Raw genomic sequence first — 17955 nt, 5'->3', positions numbered from 1 at the left:
CACGTAGCTGCCAGCATTCCACCCCAATGTCTCCTGCCTGTCCAACAGATTGTCACTCCTGTGTGACCAATGTCCTGCATGAACTTCTTCAGCTTGAAATGTGAAGGCTTTGTAGAGTCCTGGAAACTGATTCATGAGAATCTTTGTTGGGGAAGAGAATAAAAATACCAGTCTCATGATATAATCAAAGCCTATGTAATTAATTAACAAGTTATGATCCCATGCCACAAAGTGATGTGTCATAGAAATGCAATAAAACGGGTAATGGAAATAAGGGAAGCCGATGCACAGTACAGTCTGCCCACAAATGCACAGAGCTGACTGTTGTCCCTGGGGATGCAGTGGGAAACAAGCTGTCACTGTGTGTGCATCTCCCCTGTTCCTTCTGCAGAGAATTGGCTAGGAAGTCTTTCTTCTTCATGTTCAGAGTGTTGTAAGGATCACAGGGTTTCAGTGAGGCTCACAAGTGTCACATAGCTGTTTACAGCTTCAGTTATAGCAGTTAGTGAGACCAAAGAAGGGCAGCTTCCAATTCTGAATCCTTCAAGTGTTCTTCAACCCTTCACTGTTGTCCCAGTAACTGGCTCCCTCCAAATAAGAATTCAGCTTTATTTGTGCATTTTTCTTCAGAGAGGCAAATGATACAAGGAAGTAGTTATGAAGACATTTTTAGTTAAAAGATGATTTCCATTTGATATGACTTCTATCTAAATTAAGATGGCTAACTGTTTCCAGAATAAAACATTAAAGAACAAGCTGAAAATCCTCAACAGGTCACAGAAGGTCTGAGTACCTTATGTGTGTAAAGATCATTAAGTGATGTTAATCAAAATTTTTAGGTCAAAGTTCAATCAAACATTTATTTAAATCATTAGAGTTATTGAAAGTTATTTACTAACCTGCTCTTGGAAACATCTAAAAGGGCTGACTTAGTGGACAAAAAGTGTTCTCCTCTCCAAATATTATACAAAATTCAAAAATACCAGACCAGACTCTTGTAACTGATTTCTGGGTACCTATGAACCCACTTGGAGCCTACTCCCATGTGGACAGAGGGATTAAAGGGGCAGTACTTTTTACCCTGGTCCTTCCAGGTCTCTAGGTCTCTTGGGGCTGCATCTATCAAAAGCTCTCACAGTTCTAGTAATCACCAGTCTGTGTGATCAAGAGGCTACTGGGGTCCAAGGAGTGGATGATAATCAGTGTACATTCTACAATGAAGAGAGTGATACTGAGGGACAAACTCCCGATGCTTCCGAAAGAGGCCACAGACAGAAAGGCCCTGACCCATCCCCAAATCTTTGCACAATTGGTAAACGAGAGGGTAAAGGACTCGGGACCTCCTTCCTAGTCTAAATGACCTTGGAGGAACAGACTCTTAAGACTTGACAGAAAAAAGGGGTTTGTTTTGTCTATCAGTATGCCCTTAAAGCACTTAACAGAAACTGTAACCATACAATGGTCATAAGACAGGGCAGCCAGCAGGGAAAGTTCTGGACTGCTAGTGTCACATAAAGGAACAAATGACTGATGAGAAAGTACATGGTGTGTGAGTTCGGGAGTCAGAGTGTACAGAAGGATCAGGGGGGCATTCCAGACAAGGTCATCAGGAAAACCACAAACTTGACCACAGCAAGCAGAGCAGGGTGTTTGGATTGACTGAACAATCCAACCAGGGTGAAATCTGACTTTCCAGTGTAGTTGCAAATCCAGATGGCCATGGATGTCTCCTAGGAAACCAAGAATGCTTTGGGGGCAGAGTCACGTGAGTCTGGGAATGAATATTCAGTGATGTGTGCCCTAACGCGACTGTGCTAACAGAGGAAGGTCCCTGGGCCTGAAGATCTGAGGTTTGTCATTTCCCTGTATTTAAAACAATTTCAAAACAGAATTAATATCTGCAGTTAGATCATTATAACTTCTAGTAAAACTGCCACATTTCAGGGTGCTGAAATATCCATGTCACTTACAGCGTCCTTTATCCAGAGGACCACAGTCTGTAGGATCACTGTCCTAAATTATCACAAACCAGCTCTCCCAACGGGAAATCAAACTTATTTTGAGGATTTATTATAACTTGAGCTGTGAAATAAGTCTGAACCTCTATGGGATAAGGATACAACTTGGACTTTTAAATACTTCAGAGATATAATCCATATGACAAATACCCAGAAAGTGAATTGAAAATAATGTAGCAAACTAATCTGAGCCACATGGAGCCCCTTTACCCTGAGGATTGTGTGACACTGAGAAGTTCTGTTCTTTGTGGAGCAGCCTCATCTTGCACGTTGGTCCCAGTGATCAGGAAGACCATGGGGAGAGGAAACCACTCACTGGCCAGACCCAGCCAGGTATTCAGTCATCCCTCAGGCATCCAGGCCTCTGTGCACTCTACTAAAAGAAGAATCTCAGTTTGTATGTGACCAAAATTATTAATGGTTAGTCTTAGAATACTGACAGATTCAAACAGACTACTGCAATACATTAGATATCTTATGAGCAAGAAATTTTCTTAAGAACTGCCATATGGATGCACATTATTGTCACGGGATTATGAACTGTGTAACTGGTTCTCAGTGTGAGCATCTGTTTCGTATTTATGATTTTTGTTTTCAACAAACGTCAACTGATCTCTCTCATCTGTGGATCATAGCATTGAATATTTCAATTTGTGTGTTTAATTTGCAAATCTGCAGAATACAGGGAACTAGGAAGTGCTGATTGGTGAGAAGGGAGAGAATGATCTTAGGGGATGGGGAGAGGAGAATACAGTGGGGCAAAGGACAGAAGAATGATGGGGAAGGAATTTGAAGTGGGGAAAGTGCTGAGAGCAAGGGCAAGAAGGGAGCATCTAACACTAAGGATGTTTGGAAAGGCCATATGAAAAGGCTTGTTATTCTTCTTCATATATTTATGGGGATGTACATACTCTTCACAAGAGATGGCTTCCAGAAGCCATGGACTGCCCAACATCCCAGTGCCCTGTGTGGGATATCTTTTATTGACTTGTTTCTCATGCGTGTCCTGGAGACCCTCAACACTACACAGGCTGGTGCCATTGCTCTTGGTCACCTCCTAGAACTTGATGGTAAGACCTTACTGCAGAAGACACCACACACAGTGTGCACAAGACATGGAAAAATCAAACTAGTGATGGCCAGGAAGTCTTCTCCCTGCTGGCTAGCTTTCACAGCACCAGGAGCTACCTTGTAGACAACTGCTGACTTTTCTGTCCCCAAAGCCTACATGGCACTCATGGTACAAGGAAAGCCAGCTAGCAGGGAGAAAGGTGAGTACAGCTTTGTTTCTCCATATTTCCTGATCAGAATGTGTGGACTCTGAAGACTATGGATTTTGTCCAGGTGACTGTAACATAAATATTTACATTTTCACTGAAGTCATTTGTACTTGTAAATTGTTCTGTAATTTGCAATGTCACTGTTTACAATGAAACAAGCATTTAAGTTCCATGCAGCTCTAAAGAACATGACTTGTGACTTATCCCATAGGGATGCTGTGATAGGGAGAGAACAAGATGGCAGATGAGGGATGGGACCTCTGGGTGAGTCTGTTAGACACTAGTAAGGAGCACTGTCTATTCCTAAGAAGCTGAATTCCAAATTGAGAGTCCACACCTCTGAAAACTACTGGAAGTTTAATTTTTGGCTGTGAGCCTAGCATTTAAAGGCTGAGCCATTTCTCCAACCTGTCTACTGGAAGTTTATAAGAACACACACACACACACACACACACACACACACACACACACACACACACACACACGAGAGAGAGAGAGAGAGAGAGAGAGAGAGAGAGAGAGAGAGAGAGAGAGAGAGAGAATAAACCAACTCTGACACATGCCTAACTCTTTGGCCATGTATTACCCGACTTCTCTATCTCATGCTTGATATTTATCTACAGTGTTCAAATTTCAGATTGTCAATTCTGGTTACAATTACATTTTTACTAACCTGAGAGATTGAGAAAAAGCACAAGGACAAAACCACAGCCTTGTAATAGAGATGTCTCTTAGCTTCTTTTTTTTTTTAGCTCTATTAATTACATCTTCAAGTCTCCAAGGAACATTATTGACAAAAACCTGCCACATCAGCCCTTAATGAGCAGAGTCCAGTCAGGGATGACATCACTCCCCTCCTACTCCTTGAGCTCTTAACCAGCTACTGCTCCTTGGCTCATGTGACCAAGGCTGCCTGCAGCATCTGGGGTGAGTTAGATCTGAGGGGGTACTGCACAGCACCCACTGTTATCAACTTTACATCTGCTCTCTGAAACTTCTAGTAGTTCCTGACTGTATACCTTTGAGTTTCCTTTATCTTTTTTTTATTTCTGGCAGAAAAGAGCATGTATTTTCTTCCAAACACTTCAAATACTATTCATTTAATGCAACAGACTTAGCATGTTTTGTTCTCAGCCTCTTAGAACATGTATGTTGACTTCTCAACTAGTCTTACAGTGTTCATTAGCAGTCATGGAACTGCAAGCTTACAGAGTGTGACAATGACACTAAGAATTACATGCTCATCCTATGTTTCAACGATGAGAGCAGCAGTCTAGACTGAACTGCCGACTACAGAGAGGAATGGGGTTTCCAAGAGAACTGAGGAAGGGGCATGCTCTTTGTCCTCCAAAATAGTGAAATGTGCATCTTTTGTCAGTTGGTTGTTTCATATTATGTGCACACTCTGAAATCTGAGTTTTCCTCTGAAAAGGAAGGAAATAAAGTAAGTAACTCAGTCTCCTGGGGAGAAGTGCTGTAGGATGGCTTCAGAACAGACTCTGATGCTGCTGCCTCCAGTAGTCTGTGGTCACTCTCCCAGTGCTGTTAGGGATCCCAGCCTGAAGCTGCATCTGGCTGTCCACACCAGATGCAAACTGGAGAGCTGAAACAGCACTGACCAGGCTGCAAGCCCCGTGTGTGCCTAGACACTGTGATCGAAGTCCTCCTGGTGTCCTAGGTATCTTGATGTCAGAAACTCCCATTTGACAAAGTGCAGTGCTGATTTGACCAGCACAGGACCCAGGTTTCTTATGTCCTCTGTCCACCCTAGTGTTTAGATTTCTATATGGTGGCCACTGCCCTGACCTGAGATCTACCATGCACACATATAAACCAAACCGTTTTTAGTTTCTGAACTCTTTTGGAATGTTTAAATATTGAACAGAAGATAGTCTCTATCTGCCAAAGAAATTTTGGTAGAAAGGAAATCTGTGTGTCTGCCTGTTTATCTGTGCATCTATTTATCATCTCTCTGTATGTCTTCCATCCATCTTCTACAACGTGCCTCCAATGTGCCCAACATTTTAAGGAGGCATTGGGATCCAGCAGCTCTCTTAGCTTCCTGGGCATCACAGACAGCACAGGGTTTTAACCAGTCAGTAGCAGGAGTAGTTTAGGGAACTCTCACAAAGGTGTAAACACCTTTAGAGCTTTCAGTTCTTTCTGACCTCCCCCTGCTGTGTGACCACAGCTAAACTAGTCTCAGGAAGAGGAGATATTTGTGCTGTGTGTGAGAGCTACCATAACTCAACATTTACAAATTCTGGAATCAGAAGGGGCTGGAGGGATGGATCAAGAGTTAAGAACTCTTGTTTCTCTTTCAGAACCTAGGTTCAACTCTCAACACCCACATGGCAGCTCACAACCATCTGCAATGGTTTCTAGAGGATCCAACACCCTCCACTGCCCATCTTTGGCAATAGTGACCTATGTAGTACACACGCACGCATGCGAGTACGTACACACACACACACACACACACACACACACACGCACGCACGCACGCACGCACGCACGCACGCACGCACGCACGCACGCACGCACACACACACACTCATACATGTAGTCAAAATACACAGACATTAAAATAAACATAAATATTTTAAGTTGAAAAATCAAATCTTTTGAAGGAGAAGAGATGTCATAAGCTTTAGCTGGCTTCAGAAGGGCTAGGTATAATTTGTGCCTGTTGCTTTTACTCATATTTCAGCCATTAAAACATTTGACTTCATATTTACATCTTGTCCTGCACAGACTGACAGGGGCCTATTTAAGGACCATCAAGTTCAAAGTCTCCTTGACTTGTGTTCAGAGTCCCGTGCAGTGACAGGCTGTGAGCATGGAGCACAGGGAGCTCGTGCCAGTGGCATCTCAGTGTTGCTCAGTTTTCTCTCTGCTTTCTGGACCCCATGAGATAGAGACTGTGACAGTCCACAAAGCAGATGGTGCTGCAAGCACAGCCTGGCCTGGTCTGTGAGCACAGTCACCTCTGGGTCCTATAGAGTTAGAGCAAATGGTGGGACCTGTGAGGAGGTGAACTTGGAGAAGCTGAGATCTTACACAGGTGAGCTGTTCTCTTAACTGCCAACCAGGGGTAATATGTTATGTAATTCTTTTTAAATTTCTAAGTTCATATGAATGTTTATCTAAACACATTTAAAGTTTTTATACATTTATACAAAATAAGTGCACTTATACATATACAGAAATATCAAATACAAAGTTTTCTTTAAGTAGGCTGTAAACATTATTTATTTGAAATTCTCTTCCTTATTATTTTTAAACCAAATTCTTACATATGTTCACAATATTTCAACTGTAGAACAAAAGTAATGTACCCCATAATACAACAATATTACCCATGTCTAAGACGGCCCTCCAGGTTGGTGAGATCTTAACACAGTGGTACGTGCACAGCTATTTTTAACCCTGTGATATTGAAAGACTTTCATCATTTTGCTTAGTTAACCTTGGCCAAATCAGAAATCAAAGTTATCAACATCATCGCCACCACCACCATTATTATCAGTAACATTATTTTAGGTAGCATATGGAGCACTACTGGATTGAGTGACAGCTGGAATGGGGGCATTATTTGTCCATTGAATGGTTTCCTTGCTGAAATCTCTTAGGGTTCTGAGCATTGGTCCTGCTTGTGTGAAGGCAAAGTTTCTTCAAGCAGCCCAGAAATTCTTAGAGAAGGCATATCTTGGGGATCCAGGAAGTCCATCTGCTGAAATTTCCTCTTTAAGTTATAACTTTTAAAAGTGTTTTTTATATGAAACACACCTCAGAGTTTTTAAGATTCCAATTGCAAGGTTTATTTTTAAAACAAATATTTTCAAAATAATTTTGATTTTATGTTTTTTGTCACTTAGTCACTATTTGTGTTAAGCTGGGGCAGCATTCCTCAAGTTTATAGTACTTGACAGAAGACACTGTGTGTTGTTAGGAAAGTTCATGACCTTGAAATATATAAAATGTGTCCTGAATCACCAATGGTTCTGACCAAGATGTGAATTTTAAGTTTTCAAAAAATTGATTGAACTATGTGTAATATGCAATCCTCAGATATCCAGGCCCAGGGAACTTCCTCTGGTACCTAGTCAGGTTAGGAAACCATCACTGAGTATTCATTCCTAGGGACACATGATGACACTAACCCCAAAGCGTTCTTGGTTGCCTAGGAGACACACATGAACTTCACCAACTGGATAAGCAACTATACCAGACAGTCAGATTTCACCCTGATGGGATTCTTTAGTCAATCCAAACACCCTGCTCTGCTTGCTGTGGTCATATTTGTGGTTTTCCTGATGGCCTTGTCTGGCAATGGCCTCCTGATCCTTCTGATACACTCTGACACCCGCCTCCACACACCCATGTACTTTTTCATCAGCCAGTTGTCTCTCATGGACATGATATACATTTCTGTCACTGTGCCCAAAATGCTCATGGACCAGGTCCTGGGGAGCCACAAGATCTCAGCTGCTGCCTGTGGGATGCAAATGTTCCTCTATGCAACACTAGGAGGTTCAGAATTTTTCCTTTTGGCTGCCATGTCTTATGACCGCTATGTGGCCATCTGCCATCCACTCAGGTATCCTGTCCTCATGAACCAAAGGGTGCGTCTCCTCCTGATGTCTGTCTGTTGGTTCCTGGGATCCTTGGATGGCTTCATACTCACTCCTGTCACCATGACCTTCCCATTCTGTGGATCCCGGGAGATCCATCACTTCTTCTGTGAGGTCCCTGCTGTGACAAAGCTCTCCTGCTCAGACACCTGGCTCTATGAGACCCTCATGTACCTGTGCTGTGTGCTCATGCTTCTCATCCCTGTGACAGTCATCTCAAGCTCCTATTCATCCATCCTCCTCACAGTTATAAGGATGAACTCTGCAGAGGGCAGGAAGAAGGCCCTTGCCACCTGCTCCTCCCACATGACTGTGGTCATCCTCTTCTATGGAGCTGCTGTCTACACCTACATGCTCCCTGCCTCCTTCCACACCCCTGAGAAGGACATGGTGGTGTCTGCATTTTACACGATACTCACTCCTTTGCTGAACCCACTAATCTACAGTCTCCGGAATAAGAATGTCACAGAGGCTCTGAAGAAATTGTTGGGTGTGAGAACTCTCTTTCAAGAAACAGTAAAATAAGTCATTTGGATGAATGGTTTCCTTTCTTTTCCTCTACACATCTTTTGACCCAGGTTCATTCTTATGTCATTTGTATGATGCTCAGATGCCTGAAAGAATGATGTATCCTCTCATCATGGACCTTTATTGTGCAGGAATATGGACGTTATGCCTCTGGTTTGCTAAGATATTTTATTAGAAGCTAATGCTGACTCAGTGAAATAGATTTGCTATGTATATTGACACAATTGTATGGGTTTCATTCCTTTCTTTTCTATAGGTATTAAAAAAGCTGGCATTCCTGGGATGTGTCCCATTTGGTCATAGTGGGCAATGTTAATGGGGCATAAATATAATTTGTCAGTATTCTGGTAGAAGTTGTCATAAATATTTATCTTAGATATAACTCCATGGTTTTTGTTATGTGCTTCCTTGCTGTGTGTATCAGAACAGTATCAGCTCCTTGTGAGGGTTTGGGATGTATTCCTCTTCCTTAACATCTGGAACAGTTGGAGAATTGTTATGACTCTTGTAACACTTACTGGAATTCAGTAATCACACCATTTTCTTGTGCTTTCAAACAAAGATTTTATTTTTAAGGGTATATGTGTTTGTGTGTGTGTCTGTGTACATTTGTTTATATATATATATATATATATGTGTGTGTGTGTGTGTGTGTGTGTGTGTGTGTGTGTGTTTGTGTGTGTGTCTGTGTTTTTGTGTACACATGCATATGTTTGTGTCTGTGTGTTTGTGCATCTCTCTCTCTCTCTCTTTCTCTCTCTCTCTCTCTCTCTATATATATATATATATATATATTTGTGTGTGCAGTGTGTGCATGTGTGCTTGAGTGTGTGTACATATGTGTGTGTCTCTGTGTGAGTGTGTGTGTCTGAGTGTGTGCTATGTGGATATATGTATGTGTGTGTGGGGGAACTGTGTGAATGTGCATATGAGGGCAGTGTCAACAGAGGCCAGAAGAGGTCATCAGAGCTTCTGGAGCTTGATCTACAGATGGTTGTGAGCTGCCAACAGGAATGCTGGTAGCTGAATTAATTGGTGAGATGGGTTTAATCCAGGCATCATTTTGGCTTTTATCTTTTACCTGTTCAATGGCTCCATGTGTTCCAACTGAATAATGCAACCCACTGTCACCCATGGAAATATCATAAACAAGAGCACATGTTTGCACCAGTTCCTGCTTCTTAATTGTCTTGTACATTCCTCCTGCTTTCTTTTCTTACTCTGTACTTTTGTGGTTAAATGACTTTTCCCTAGTAATATTATTTATAGCCTTTTCTTTTGGTTTTCAGTTTGTGTACAAGTTTTTTTATTTTTTTAATTTAGTTGTTTAATTTAGAAAGTCTCATTTTACATATCAATCCCAGTTCCCTGTCCCTCCCATCCTCCAATGCCCCCCAACAACCCCCCATCCCACCCCAATCCACTCCTGGGTAAACTGGGGGATGGTAGAAGGGAGAGGATGTGGGATCGGAACATGAGAGATTGAGATGATCAAATTGAGGGAGGTACAGGGTGAGAGAGCAATGAAAGAGATGTTATGATTGAGGAGGCCATTATGCGGTTAAAACCTAGTGCTAGGGAAACGCCCAGGAATCCATAAGGATGACCCCAGTTAAGACTCCTAGTCATAATGGAGAGGATGCCTGAACTGGCCTTCCTCTGTATTCAGATTAGTGACCACCCTAACTCCCATCATAGAATCTACATCCAGTAACTGATGGAAGTAGATGCAGTGAATACAGCCAAGCACTGGCCTGAGCTCCTGGAGTTCAGTTGAAGACAAGGAGAAGAGATCATAGGAGCAGGGGGGTGGGTCAAGATATGATGGGGGAAAACTATAGAGACAGCCAACCCCAGCTAGTAGTAGCTCATGGATTCTAGATTGATACCTGAAGAAATTACATGGAACTGAACTAAACCCTCTGAATGTAGGGTTGGTGTGGTTATGTGGCTTGATCTGTTTGGGGGACAGGGGTGGCTGGCAGTAGGACCAGGACTTATTCTGGGTACATGGAACTGGCTTTTTGGAGCCATTACATATGGTGGGATACTTTGTTCAGCCTGATTGGGGGGGGGCATGGTCCTGCCTAAACTTGGTATACCAGACTTTGTTGAGTCTCCAAGAGCAAGGCACTACCCACGATGTCTATTCTATTCCCCCTCCCCAGAGAGATTCTTAAGGCACCCATTGAGTCCTCTTGGTTACTTAGCTTCTTTGAGTCTGTTGATGGTAGCATGGTTATCCTTTACTCTACAGTTAATATCCACTTATTTAGTTAATATCCATATATGTCTTTGTGGGTCTGGTTTACCTGACTAAGATGACTTTTTTCTACTTTGTTCATTTACTTGCAAGTTCCATGATGTCAGTATTTTTAACATCTGAGTAATACGCCACTGTGTAAATACACCATTGTTATCCATTCCTCAGTTGAGGGACTTCTATGTGGTTTCCAGGTTCTGGAATTACAGATAGAATTGTTACAAACATAGTTGAGCAACTGCCCTTGTGTTATGCTTGACTAGCCTTTGGATATATGCCCAAGAGTGGTATAGCTGGGTCTTGTGGTATGTTGATTCCCAGTTTTCTGAGGAAATGTCACACTGACTTCTAAAGTGACTGTACAAGTTGGCACTCCCATAGCAATTGAGGAGTGTTCCCCTTGCTCCACATCCTTTCCAGCATGAGCTGCTACTTGTGTTTTTTATCTTAGCTATTCTGACAATTATAAGATGTAATGTCAGAGTCTTTTTGATTTGCATTTCTCTGATGGCTGAGGAAGCTGAACATTTCTTTAAGTGTTTCACAGCCACGTGAGATTCTTCTGTTGAGAATTCTTTCTTTAGATCTATAACCCATTTTAAATTGGATTATTTGGTTTTATGATGTCTAGTTTCTTGAGTTTTCTTTATACACTTTGGAATTTAGCCCTCTGTCAGATGTGGGGCTAGTGAAGATCTTTTCTCTTTTTTTAGTTTTTTTATTTAAATTAGAAACAAGATTGTTTTACATGTCAATCCCCATTTCCTCTCCCTCCCCACCTCCCCTGTCCCCCACTAACACTCTATCTATCCAATACCATTTCTGCTTCCCAGGGAGAGTGAAGCTTTCCATGGGGGGGGGTCTTCAGAGTCTGTCATATCTTTTGGGATAAGGCCTAGTCCCTCCCCCATGTGTCTAGGCTGAGGGAGTATCCCTCTATGTGAAATCGGATCCCACAGTCCATTCCTATGCTAGGGATAAGTACTGATCTACTACAAGAGGCCCCATATATTTCCAAAGCCTCATCACTGACCCCCACATTTATGAGGTCTGGATCAGTTCCAGGCTGGTTTTCCAGTGATCAGTCCCGAGACCAAGAGTTCTCCCTTGCTCAGGTCAGCTGTTTCTGTGCGTTTCACAGGCATGGTCTTGATCCCTTTGCTCATCACTCCTTCTTCTCTGCAACTGGATTCCAGTTCAGTTCAGTTTTTAGCTGTGGGTATATGCTTTTACTTCCATCAGCTGCTGAATGAAGGCTCTAGTATGGTATATAAATTAGCTGTCAATCTTGTTATCAGGGGAGGGCATTTAAGGTAGCCTCTCCACTGTTGCTTAGATAGTTAGTTGGTGTCATCCTTGTAGTTCTCTGGACATTTCCTTAGTGCCTAATTTCACTTTAAAACTATACTGGCTCCCTCTTTGATGGTATCTCGTATTTTACTCTCCTTTATTCTTCCCCCTACACAAGCTTCTTGCTCCCTTATGTCCTCCTCACCCCTTCTCTTCTCCCATTCTCATTCTCCTAGCTCCCTCTCCCCTCCCCCATGCTCCCAATTTTCTCAGGAGATTTTGTCCCTTTCCCCTTCTACAGGGGACCATGTATGTCTCTTTTAGAGTACTCCTTGTTTCCTAGCTTCTCTGGTGGTGTGGATTATAGGCTAGTAATCCTTTGCTCTATGTGTAAAATCCATATATGAGTGAGTGTATACCATGTTTGTCTTTTTGTGACTGGGTTACCTCGCTCAGAATGGTTTCTTCTAGTTCCATCCATTTGCCTGCGAATTACAATATTCCATTTTTTTCCTCTGAGTAGTACTCCGTTGTGTAAATGTACACATTTTCTGTATCCATTCTTCAGTTGAGGAGCATCTAGGTTGCTTCCAGGTTTTGGCTATTACAAATAATGCTGCTATGAACATAGTTGAACAGATGTCCTCGTTGTATGAATGTGCTTCTTTTAGGTATATGCCTAAGAGTGGAACTGCTGGATCTTGTGGTAGACTGATTCTGATGTGTCCTTTGCATTATAGAAGCGTTTCAGTTTCATGGGGTCCCATTTATTAATTGTTGATCTCAGTGTCTGTGCTGTTGGTGTCTTGTCCACAAAGCAAAAATGTCAGTGTAATGATGCCTAATGATAGTCTGCTGTACTCCTAGACTGCCGTCTAGCCCAATTGTTATCAGAGTGACTTCGTCCAGCAACGGATGGAAACAGATGCAGACCCACATCCAAACATTAGGAGACGTTCAGGAAATACCTCAGAAGAGGGGGAGAAAGGATTTAAGAATCCAGAGAAATAAGGGATTCCACAAGAAAACTCAGAGAATCAACTAACCTGGGATCACAGGGGCTCACAGAGACTGAATTGACAACCAGGGAGCCTGCATGGGCCTGACCTAGACACTCTGCATATATGTTACTCAGTCTTCTTGTGGAACTCCTAACAGTGGGAACAGGAACTGCCTCTGATTCTTTTACTGGCTTTTAGGGCCCTACACTTCTGGTCTCCTTCCCCAGACTAATACACAGGGAGGTTCTTAGTCTTACTATCACTTGATATGCCATGTTTTGTGGACATCCCTGGGAGGCCAGCCCTTTCCAGAACAGAAATGGAGGAGAAGTGGATTAGGGGATGGGGACAGAGTGGGAATGGGTAGAGGGACTGAAAGGAAGGAAGGGGTGGAAAACTGTGGCCAGAATATAAGATTAAATAATTAATTAACTAATTTAAAAGATATTAAGACTATTTGTATATACATCTGGCTGTCTCTATTAAGGGGATTTTTTTCTTCTCTGTAGTCAAGCAGTTTTAATCCTGGACTGTATCCTGGGGAACTTTTACTATATCTACCTAGACAGAAAAGGTTGCTACAAGAGCATCTGTGGCAGCATGATTGTCAATCTTAGAAATTTGGTTGTTTTGAGAGATGCTGTGGTGAGTGAAGCAAACCTCTGGTGTGTCTAGTCTCATGCAAAGCTTCTGACTGAATTGATGGGGTTTAAGCCAAAAATGGGTTCACTTTTGAGTAGACTCTTAAGAGCTTGTAGAAATGTGGGAGATGGAGCCTTGTTGAAACTGTTAGAAATTGTGGAGGGTAGAGTTTGCTAACAGGTAGTACATCCCTAGGGTGAAATGCCTTTGAAGGTTGTACCTGATCCCTAGTCCCGTCCTCTGTTTCCTGTCCTTTACAAGGTGAGCTGTTTCAGCTACATATTCCTGTGACAGTGCAGTATGCCTTACCATGGACCCAGAACCAACACAGCCAAAAACAGAGTGCATGCCAAAGCATGCAGGTGGAAGTCAGAGGACAGTGTGTCAGAGTCAGTTCTCTTCTACCATGTGAGTCCTGGCTATTGAACTCGGGTTGCTAGGCTTTACAGCAGCTGCCTTTACATGCTGAGCCCGTGTTTATTTTTAACTAAGTGGTAACAAGCAATTTGAAGATTGTGTGCCAAGGTTTATGTTTGAAACTTTTAAGTCACTTCTTTGGGAATTTGCCTCCCCTCCCAATTCTCTGACTTGTTGCCTACCCAAGCAATAAGATATATTTACTATAATTCTGGAAGTATTTCTATCCATTTCTTTAGTATATCTTATATATCTTGGGGCTGAGAATATCAACAGAATGGCAATTGTGGTGGAGAAAGGAAGCCTCCAATTCTTCTATGGCCAAAGCTTCTATATTTACAAGTGTTGGAGAGGCTCAGGTATGTAACTATGCTAGGAAGGATGCATCCCTCATGCCCTGGTGCTTTCTTAATAAATGAATTAGCCTTTATTTTTATTCCTACCCACATATTCTTGATCTGATTCTTTGCTGGAGGCCCTGGGTGCAATATTTGCATTTAACGGCCCCTGATGGAGAGAGTAGTGGAGTGAGCAGGTGCTAGGATTTTCTCTTTATCTACCTTAGACACTATATAAATGACCTTTATGTTGAATGTTTAGGTAAATTCTATTTCCTATGGATTGCATTTCAGAATACTGGAAAGGACCATTTGAAACATCAATACCATGGAACCACTAAGAGGACAAAATTCTGTGTTGTTGCTTCATTAGATATATAAGCATGATGAGAACTGAGTCTCTGTTGTGCTTTTACAGAACACCGATCTTTACATCTACCCGGATTGTTTACATGACCAGCTTTGAATGAGATCTTCAGTCCACCTGGCATTGCAAAACTACATTTTTTGTGCCAATATTTATCATCCCATCTGTCTTCTCAGGGCCCCCATGACTTCCTTGTTACGCAGGCTGTAGATAAATGGGTTCAGAACAGGAGTGACGATTGAGTAAAGCACAGCCACCACCTTGTCCCTTGCAGGAGAATGAAGGGAGTGTGGCTGGGTGTAGGTGGAGAGAGTGGTGGCATAGAACAGGCTGGCCACAGTCAGGTGGGAGGAGCAGGTGGACACAGCTCTAGTCTGTCCCTTCCCTGAGCGCATCTGGAATACAACAACCAACACCCGAGCATAGGAAGCTAGAATAGCCAGGAAGGGTAGCAGCAGAATGACCAGGCCACTCATGAGGATTGTGTGCTCATATTGAGATGTGTCTTCACACACCAATGACAGGAGAGATGGAACCTCACAGAAAAAGTGGTTAACAACCCGAGATCCACAGAATGGAAGTTGAAAGGCATATAGCGTGTGCACTAAAGCATTGATGGAACTGCTGCTCCAGGCGCAGGTGACCATGGAGCAGCAGATCTTCCTGCTCATGAGCACAGGGTAGTGCAGGGGCTGGCAGATGGCTATATACCTGTCATAGGACATGAAGCCCAGCAGGAGGGCTTCAGATCCACCCAGGCTAAGAAACACAAAGGCTTGGATCTCACAGCCCAGAAAGGAAATGGTCTTGGTGTCTGACAGGAAGTTAGCTGCCATCTTGGGCACGGTGGTGGAGATGTACATCATGTCGATGATGGAGAGTTGGCTGAGGAGGAAGTACATGGGGGTGTGGAGTCTACGGTCTAACCTGATGAGGTGGACCAGTGTGATGTTTCCTATCAGAGCTACTGCAAAGAGGATGGAGATGATGGTGAAGAGGAGAGTGTCCATCTGGCCATACTGGAAAAGACCAACCAAGATGAAGTCTGTCCCCCAGCTGTGATTTCCAATCTCCATGGCTTAGACTGAACCATCAAAACAGATACAATCTAGAAAGGGCATGGTCTGATGAGGACTGCCCTTGGGGAGAAAGCAAATGACAATTATTACATGAATAGATTTTCTGGAATAGCTCTAGGGCAGTCTTTCTCCAGTCCTGTATATTAAGCTTTCATATGTTGAAAAATGCAGAATGTATGCATCAAATCAAGGGATCTCCTTCCCTACTCCTGGTCATTTGTCACATTTGAAATCTGCAAACTCTTCCCTTTCAAGGTCTTTGTAAGAGGAAATTGAAACAAAGTTGTTTTTTTTTTTTTCAGGATTACAAAATTAAAATGCAAACAACAAATTAGTTTATCTGCTTTGTTTGCAAAACATTGTATTCCTCTCAGTAAACTCTTTACATTGAAGGGCTGGGAACTTAGTTTTTTGGCAGTGAAAATATTCTTTCACATTTGTGACTGGTGTGGCAAAGTGGATCAAATACAGTGTAATTTTAAGTGATTCTTTATTCCATCTCTCAGTTTTAATTTTATAGATAGGAATTAAGGTTTTTGTAGTATCTCATAGGAGTTTACAATCCTTATGAACTAGAATTAACTTATTCATGTAAATTTAACTTGGAGAAAAAGGTACAATGACATAAGAAATCAATTGGTCAGAGCTGGAAAAAAATGGCTCAACAGATAAGAGCACTGGCTTTTCTTTCAGAAGACACAGTTCAAGTTCTAGAACACACACGACAGCTCACAACTGTTTGCAACTCTTGTTCCAGGGGAATTTAATACTCTATTCTGGCCTCCACGAGTACTAGATGCATAAGTGGCACACAGACATACATACAAGCCAAGCATCCAGGCTAGTTAAATAAAGTAAAATAAAAATCGATTGACTGAATTTGGCTTAGTATTTTTTATTCTTTGAGGTACTGTGTGAAGATTGTTAAATCAAAACTACAGAACTAAAAGTTTTGCTCTGGGCTGGCAAGAAGCCTGGCTTCACCATATTTGCAGGGGGACTGATGCCCCCTGTAACTATTGGTTCTAAATACTCGGTGAAATGGTCTGAAATTGTTTTATGTTTCTTGGTATTTGTTTGACCTTGACTATCTATCTATCTATCTATCTATCTATCTATCTATCTATCTATCTATCCATAGAGAGTAATCATTCCTGAAACACAAAAATAATGGAATTATTACAATAAGACTGAAACTCTTACTAGTTTGTTTGTTTGTTCATTTTTTGTTTTTTGTTTTTGTTTTTTTTTTTTTGGTGTTTTGAGACAGGGCTTCTCTGCATAGCTTTGGAGCCTGTCCTGGAACTCACTATGTAGACCAGGCTGACCTCAAACTCACTGAGATCCACCTGCCTTTGCCTCCTAAGTGCTGGGATTAAAGATGTGCACAGAGAAATTTCTACACAGAGAAATCATTTCTCGAACAACCTAAATAAATAAGTAAATAAATAAATAAATAAATAAATATTCAGAAAGAAAAATCAAGCTGTAGTGATATGAAATGTGTTGGCAAGAGGCTAACAGAAAAATCTGGCATAAGATTTTATGGAAGAGATTAAAAAACAAGTAATGCAGCTCTGAGAGAATTCCATCTTGAAACTCACACACTATCCAAGACAGACCCTGTGCATTATGATGTCATAGTATAGTGCCAACCTGATACAGAAAGCACAGAGAACTGCCCAGTGCTTAGGGGTTGTTGGCCAATACAAGTTGGACTTTGCCTTTTTGTGTTTTGTTTGGTTTTGGTTTTTCTTTTTAATAGAGAGAACATGAAGCTGGATGGGTAGGGAGGAGGAGAAAGAGCTGAGAGGGGTTGGGGGAGGTGAAAAAATGATGAAAACATATTGCATGAAATTCCAACAACAAATAAAACACACAAAAAGAAAAGTGCTCTTAAAATGATGATAAGAAAATGGAAAATATTTCTTCAAATATTTGAAATGATCATGTCATCCATGGCTACTGTAATGTGTTAGTATTTGTTCTTGAAAAAGATACCTGCTGAAAAAAATTCTAAGGAATGAAGCAAAGACTAAGGATATATGTGTACACACACACACACACACACACACACACCTTTAGCAACGGGAAAATC

At 41.9% G+C, this 17955-nt stretch overlaps 2 protein-coding genes across 2 annotated transcripts; one reads left to right on the top strand and one right to left on the bottom strand.

Moving 5' to 3' along the window:
• The first annotated feature begins 7494 nt into the window (after positions 1-7494).
• LOC100759404 (olfactory receptor 2T29) lies at positions 7495-8457 on the top strand. The gene has a single exon (XM_027427411.2). The coding sequence runs from the start codon at positions 7495-7497 to the stop codon at positions 8455-8457; it is 963 nt and encodes a 320-aa protein (XP_027283212.1).
• A 6476-nt stretch (positions 8458-14933) lies between these two features.
• LOC113830635 (olfactory receptor 2AK2-like) lies at positions 14934-15854 on the bottom strand. The gene has a single exon (XM_027427405.1). It carries the CDS (start codon positions 15852-15854, stop codon positions 14934-14936), a length of 921 nt encoding a protein of 306 aa, XP_027283206.1.
• Between the last annotated feature and the right edge of the window lie 2101 nt (positions 15855-17955).

Source organism: Cricetulus griseus, chromosome 7 (genome assembly GCF_003668045.3).
Source record: "Cricetulus griseus strain 17A/GY chromosome 7, alternate assembly CriGri-PICRH-1.0, whole genome shotgun sequence".
Classification (NCBI taxonomy): Eukaryota; Metazoa; Chordata; class Mammalia; order Rodentia; family Cricetidae; genus Cricetulus; species Cricetulus griseus.
The sequence above is the reverse complement of the archived record's forward strand: the minus strand, read 5'-3'. Positions and strand labels throughout refer to the sequence as shown.